This window comes from Electrophorus electricus, chromosome 6 (genome assembly GCF_041902795.1).
Source record: "Electrophorus electricus isolate QZ-2024a chromosome 6, ASM4190279v1, whole genome shotgun sequence".
Lineage (NCBI taxonomy): Eukaryota > Metazoa > Chordata > Actinopteri > Gymnotiformes > Gymnotidae > Electrophorus > Electrophorus electricus.
The window spans coordinates 34,512,056-34,519,555 of record NC_137502.1 but is presented as its reverse complement, the minus strand read 5'-3'; the positions used below and the strand labels follow the sequence as shown (position 1 = coordinate 34,519,555).

At 44.5% G+C, this 7,500-nt stretch overlaps 2 protein-coding genes across 16 annotated transcripts in view; both read left to right on the top strand.

Moving 5' to 3' along the window:
• Nucleotides 1-156: 156 nt before the first annotated feature.
• The window catches only part of rbfox3b (RNA binding fox-1 homolog 3b), a 225,755-nt gene continuing 218,411 nt past the window's right edge, over nucleotides 157-7,500 (top strand). For 3 of the 15 annotated variants that reach the window (XM_081716635.1, XM_081716634.1, XM_081716631.1), the window contains exon 1: nucleotides 157-378. The gene's annotated coding sequence lies outside the window, so the exon portion shown is untranslated. Of the gene's footprint in view, nucleotides 379-4,224; nucleotides 4,321-7,500 lie in introns of all 15 variants that reach the window. The other 12 variants (XM_081716638.1, XM_081716630.1, XM_081716622.1 and 9 more) reach the window with 7 other exon arrangements.
• LOC145658520 (uncharacterized) overlaps nucleotides 4,278-7,500 on the top strand; it is a 6,263-nt gene continuing 3,040 nt past the window's right edge. The window contains exon 1 of the mRNA XM_081715712.1: nucleotides 4,278-4,320. Within this exon, the coding sequence (XP_081571838.1) occupies nucleotides 4,278-4,320 (43 nt within the window). The remainder of the gene's footprint in view (nucleotides 4,321-7,500) is intronic.

The window sequence follows — 7,500 nt, the reverse complement described above, 5'->3', positions numbered from 1 at the left end:
GCGCGTGTGTGTGTGTGTGCGTGTGTGTGCGCGCGTGTGCGCGTGTGTGGCCGCTGTGATTGGGAGTGTGTGTCTCGCTCTTTATATCCTCATCTCAGCCCACCTCTTCACGCCCCCCTCTCTCTCTCTCTCTCTCTCTCATTCCAGCACGCGCTGTCGCTCTCTGTGCTCTTCCTCCCAGTCTCCAGGATTCCTCTCCTCCTCCTCTTGCTTTCTTTTCACCGTGTTTGGAGCGTGTGGGTTGGCTGCACTTCTCCTCCCTCCTCTCCTCCTCTCTTTCGCTCTGTTTTTCTCTCTCCATCCCACTTCTTCTTTGCTGTTTTCTACGAGCCTTTTTCCGCTGCGATTCGATCTGAAGAAGCTTCACTCCTTCACTGTGTGAGTACACTTATCCTAATCTCTCTCTCTCTCTCTTTTACTCTTTCTGTCTCCGGCTTACGTGTGCTTTCTGTTCACCATGCACTGGAATGAGAGAGAGAGAGAGGGAGAGAGGGAGAGAGAGAGAGAGAGAGAGAGAGAGAGGGAGAGAGGGGGACCTCCATCCAGACAAACAGGGAGAGCACCACTGTGAGTGGAGATGGAGGGATGAAGTGTGTGAGTGACCAATGACAGAGACTTTGTGAAAGAATACTGTAGAACTGTTTATAGAGAAAGAGTATGCGTGTGTTTAAATTAATGATGTGTTTCAGGGATTGCCATGTTTGGTTTGTTCTCATGTGTGCATACACACACACTGTTCTTTTGACCCTGCAGCTGTGTTTAGCGTATCTTAGTTGTTATTTAAATCTTATTCTTAAAACACCTTGTCCAAGTTTCAGTCATATGAAATTGTGATCTCTGTGAAGTGAGTTGCACTCCTGAACACTCTGACCTGCACTCCTGAACTCTGAGTAATTTGTTCACCCTCACACATACACTGAACTCTGAGTGGGTTGTTCACTCTCACACACACACTGAACCGCATGCTCAGAAACAGTGTAGACACATCACAATACATTTTTCATGCAGTCAGATTTTTGAGAAAGATGTACATTTGTGTGTGTGTGTGTGTGTGTGTGTGTGTGTGTGTGTGTGTACTTACAGAGAAGTAGATGAATGTTCTCTGCACCAAAATGGATTGTTGACCTGACCCACATGTTTTCTACATGCATACTGCGCGTGTTTTGCGTTAGCGTGTGTTTTGCGTTGGCGTGTGTTGTGTAGATACAGATCTCACATATGTAGCTGATATCAGCCCAGCATAGATCTCTACTTAGGATGTACACCTTCTAACCTGAAGCATGTGTGTTCCTGTTTTATGACAAATTGTGCATGGTCAGCTCTCATTGTGTGTTTGTGTCTGTGTGTGTGTGTGCACGCATGTGTGTGTTTGTTTGACATGGTGAGCTCTCACTGTGTGTGTGTGTGTGTGTGTGTGTGTGCACGCGTGTGTGTGTGTGTGTGTGTGCGTGTGTGTGTGCGTACTGCTGTTCTTAATCTGCGTAATACTTGTCTTATCTAGTAAAGTTCCTCCGCTGATATACTGTCTGTGTGAAACTTTAGGAGCTCCTTCAGATCAATGACAGGTGCACGCGGATTAGTGCGGGGGAGGGGCCATCTGGAGCAGAGGACTGTGGGTAGAGAGCTTTTACCAAAGTGAGGGTCTGGGAATGAGCGCCATTCCATCAATTATGGGAGATTAGAGCTCGTCACTCCACCCAGCAGGACTGAGAGCACCCAGTTTGTTTAGCCCAGCAAGAGGGGGCGGAGAGAGAGAGGGAGGGAGAGAGAGAGGGGGGGAGGGGGAGTGAGAGAGAGAGAGAGAGAGAGAGGGAGAGAGAGAGAGAGAGAGGGAGGGGGAGGGGGGGTGGAGTGAGAGAGAGAAACAGAGAGTGTAGGTGTGTCTGGATAGATATGTATGTATGTGTATATAGAGTCTTTGGTTAATGGATTGGATAACTGTCACCATGTTCATAATAACAGTTTGCCGGAATTAGCCTGGAGTTTTTGTGTCATTTTCAGAAAGAATAGCCAAGAATGGCAACAATTAATGGATGTGGTGTGTGTGTGTGTGTGTGTGTGTGTGTGTGTGTGTGTGTGTGTGTGTGAGTGTGTGTGTGTGTGTGTGTAAGTTTGTGTGATTCTGAAAACAGATGTTGAATGTTGTTGAAACACTTGAAAAATGAATCATCACATCATCGGCTCAGATCTTCCAGCCAACCTGACCCATAGTCCACTACACACTAGTGCACTACACATTAGTCCACTACACATTAGTCCACTACACATTAGTCCACTACACACTAGTCCACTACACATTAGTCCACTACACATTAGTCCACTACACATAATCCACTACACTCTAGTCCACTACACACTAGTCCACTACACTCTAGTCCACTACACATTAGTCCACTACACTCTAGTCCACTACACACTAGTCCACTACACTCTAGTCCACTACACACTAGTCCACTACACATTAATCCACTACACTCTAGTCCACTACACATTAGTCCACTACACTCTAGTCCACTACACACTAGTCCACTACACTCTACTCCACTACACATTAGTCCACTACACACTAGTCCACTACACTCTAGTCCACTACACATTAGTCCACTACACTCTAGTCCACTACACTCTAGTCCACTACACACTAGTCCACTACACTCTAGTCCACTACACATTAGTCCACTACACTCTAGTCCACTACACACTAGTCCACTACACTCTAGTCCACTACACTCTAGTCCACTACACACTAGTCCACTACACATTAGTCCACTACACACTAGTCCACTACACTCTAGTCCACTACACACTAGTCCACTACACATTAATCCACTACACTCTAGTCCACTACACATTAGTCCACTACACTCTAGTCCACTACACATTAGTCCACTACACTCTAGTCCACTACACATGAGTCCACTACACACTAGTCCACTACACTCTAGTCCACTACACATTAATCCACTACACTCTAGTCCACTACACACTAGTCCACCTCACTCTAGTCCACCTCACTCTAGTCCACTACTCTCTAGTCCACTACACACTAGTCCACCTCACTCTAGTCCACTACACACTAGTCCACCTCACTCTAGTCCACTACACTCTAGTCCACTACACACTAGTCCACATCACTCTAGTCCACTACACACTAGTCCACTACACTCTAGTCCACTACACTCTAGTCCACATCACTCTAGTCCACTACACACTAGTCCACATCACTCTAGTCCACTACACACTAGTCCACTACACTCTAGTCCACTACACTCTAGTCCACATCACTCTAGTCCACTACACACTAGTCCACATCAGTCTAGTCCACATCACTCTAGTCCACTACACACTAGTCCACCTCACTCTAGTCCACTACACTCTAGTCCACTACACACTAGTCCACATCACTCTAGTCCACTACACACTAGTCCACTACACTCTAGTCCACTACACTCTAGTCCATATCACTCTAGTCCACTACACACTTGTCCACATCACTCTAGTCCACATCACTCTAGTCCACTACACATTAGTCCACTACACACTAGTCCACTACACACTAGTCCACTACACTCTAGTCCACATCACTCTAGTCCACTACACACTAGTCCACTACACTCTAGTCCACTACACTCTAGTCCACTACACACTAGTCCACATCACTCTAGTCCACTACACACTAGTCCGCTACACACTAGTCCACTACACACTAGTCCACTACATGCTAGCCCAAAGTACACTACCAGTATACAGTATCTTTGCATGTTATAGTCCCAAGTATTGCTGGGAGGACCAGCACCTCTGTCAATAGGACCCCTTCCCTGGCCCGCGGCAGGCAGATCCGTGTGGTGCGGTCCAGTCCGCCCCGCCAGCACGGGTCGGGTTATTGTTGTCCTGCTCCTCGCTAAGCCCACTCCCTGTTATTGTATGTCCTTTATCTCCCTCAAGGGTCACAGCTTCACCTAAGGCAGTATTGACCAGCTGGAGACCCCCTGCCCCCATTCCTGTCTCTGTCTCATTATCTCTCTCTGGATTGGTCTTGCTTTGTCTGTTTCTCTCTCTCTTTCACTCTCTTCCCATCTCTCTGTCCACGTGTAACGTCTCCCAGTGCTAGCAACATTAGTGAATGCGCTAACACACTGATGGCATTGTTTCTCTGGGGCTGTTATCAAGAGCTGCCCTGTTGAACACTCTCTGTCCTCTTTCTCTCTCTCTGACGCCGATAAGGATTGCACTCGGTGTGGCTCCGGATCTTTCCGGACAGAGAGGGAGAGTGATACATGCTGGATAGCACTACCCCGCAGAACTGCTGCAGACCTCTGGGTAGGCACTCTGTGAATGAACTGTCAGGGTGTGTGGCTCTTAGTGTCCGGATACCCCACACACCTGCGTCTGGCTGATTATATATAGAGGTTATGGAGAAAGGTAGCACCCATACACATGTACACACATACACACACACACACACTCACACACACACTCACACACACTCACACACACACACTCATACTCACACACTCACACACACTCACACACACTCACACACACACACTCACACACACACACTCACACACACTCACACACACACACACACACACACTCATACTCACACACACACACACACACACACTCACACACAGACACACACACACTCACACACACACTCACACACACACACACACACACACACACACTCACGCACACACACACACACACACACACACACACTCACACACACACACACACACACACTCACACAGACACACACACATTCACACACTCACACACACACACTCACACTCACACACACACACTCACACACTCACACTCACACAGACACACACACATTCACACACTCACACACACACACTCACACAGGGTAAATCTTGTCTGTGTGTATATTAGCTAAAGCATTAAGACAGTGAGCAGTGTAGTATGCCTGGGTGGAGGTTTCCACTCTCACTGGGCAACTGGAACGCGCTGGTCTGATTCAGGTTCTTTAATAGTGGGGTTTTGTGTTTCCATAGTGAGCCTGGGATTTGTTAACTTGAATGTAAATGTCACATGGTTGTTATAACAGCTTCTTTGCCAGTTTGTGTTTCAAGTGAAATATTTTTGTAGGAACTGTCACATTTGATGGGGGTTTTAATCGACTGGATTGAGACGAAGGAGAATTCTGGGTATTGATTTAATTCTATTCACATGAAGGAAATGAATTCATTCTGTGTCTATAGAAAAATTCAATCTCACTTTCACTAAAGTACAGCCTAAACCTCTTTCAAGATGTCTAGTCTGTAGTCCTTCAGATCCTCTCTGCCTGTGTATGTATGTGTGTGTGTGTGTGTGTGTGTGTGTGTGTGTGTGTGTGTGTGTGTGTGTGTGTGTGTGAGTGTGTGTGTGTGTGAGTGTGTGTGTGAGTGTCTGTGTGTCTGTGTGTTTGTGTTTCATATATTTTCTGGCTTTTCGTTCTTCATAGTTAAACCAAAGAAATAAACAGGTAGTCTATTTTGTCAGCACCAGAAATGGTTCTGTCAGAGTAAACAGCTTTTAATAATCAAATCTGCTTTATATACATGTGTGTGACATGTTTTAATAATCTATAGTCTAGTATATATGTGTGTGACATGTTTTAATAATCTATAGTCTAATATATGTGTGTGACATGTTTTAATAATCTATAGTCTAGTATATATGTGTGTGACATGTTTTAATAATCTATAGTCTAGTATATATGTGTGTGACATGTTTTAATAATCTACAGTCTAATATACGTGTGTGACGTTTTAATAATCTATAGTTTAATATATGTGTGTGACATGTTTTAATAATCTATAGTTTAATATACGTGTTTGTGACATGTTTTAATAATCTATAGTGTAATTTATGTGTGTGTGACATTAAAACGTCACACACATATATTAGACTATAGATTATTAAAACATAATCTATAGTTTAATATACATGTATGTGACATGTTTTAATAATCTATAGTCTAATATACGTGTGCATGACGTTTTAATAATCTATAGTCTAATATACATGTGTGTGACATGTTTTAATAATATATAATCTAATATACGTGTGTGTGACATTTTTTAATAATGTATACAGCCAAATACAAACGTAGCATAGTAGCATGTAGCAAACTTGTCTGAAGTTTTGTCATGGACAGCTGTTACTGATCCTTGGTATTGGTATTGGTATTGATCCTTGGTTTTAGCATTGGTATTGATCCTTGGTGTTGGTATTGATCCTTGGTTTTGGCATTGGTATTGATCCTTGGTATTGGTATTGATGCTTGGTTTTGGCATTGGTATTGATCCTTGGTTTTGGCATTGGTATTGATCCTTGGTATTGGTATTGGTATAGATCCTTGGTTTTGGCATTGGTATGGACTCTATTTGAAAAACAGGCAGTGGTATGAACTGACTATTTGCCAGTGCCATGCTATACTAACCCAGGTTAGCATACACACACAGGTTTTGCCGTCTGTAGCCAATACCAATACCAATACCAAGGATCAATACCAATGCCAAAACCAAGGATCTATACCAATACCAATACCAAGGATCAATACCAATGCCAAAACCAAGGATCAATACCAATGCCAAATGATTGTAGCTGGGACTCTGTAGCTGGGACTCTGTAGCTGGGACTCTGCCGTCAGGACTAAACTTTCTCCACTCAGCTCTTCTGTGCTGGGAGGCTGGGCACTGATGTAGCACTTTGTGCTGGTCTGGGCAGGCGACACCATAGCAGTTCCTATGCTTTGCTCCAGCTGTGACATGATGCTTGCGGATCTTGTGCTTACACTCCAAACGAAAATGCCACACCTCCAAAAGGTAGATTGTCAAGCTGTGGGCGCAGATGCTCAGATGGGGTGCAGTATGATTCTATGGCCCCCGTAGTGACGTGTATTATGTGGGCAGAGACGCTCAGGTTGGGGGCAGTACGTCAAATTTGAGTGGCTTGTTATATCCGATGTTGTCTGACACAGGCAGCCCAGAGGAAACTGACTGAACTGTCTTATTTCCAAGTTTCTGGTTTGGTTGGCAATCCGAATACCCAAAGGTCAGTGTCCTGAAAACACAGTGTACTGAAACATTCACTATAGTGCTGCAGCTCTCACTATAGTACTGAATACTCACTATAGTGCTGCAGCTCTCACTACAGTACTGAAATACTCACTATAGTACTGAAACATTCTCTATAGTGCTGCAGCTCTCACTACAGTACTGAAATACTCACTATAGTGCTGCAGCTCTCACTACAGTACTGAAACACTCACTATAGTGCTGCAGCTCTCACTACAGTACTGAAACACTCACTATAGTGCTGCAGCTCTCACTACAGTACTGAAACACTCACTATAGTGCTGCAGCTCTCACTACAGTACTGAAACACTCACTATAGTGCTGCAGCTCTCACTACAGTACTGAAATACTCACTATAGTACTGAAACATTCTCTATAGTGCTGCAGTTCTTACTACAGTAGTGTAACT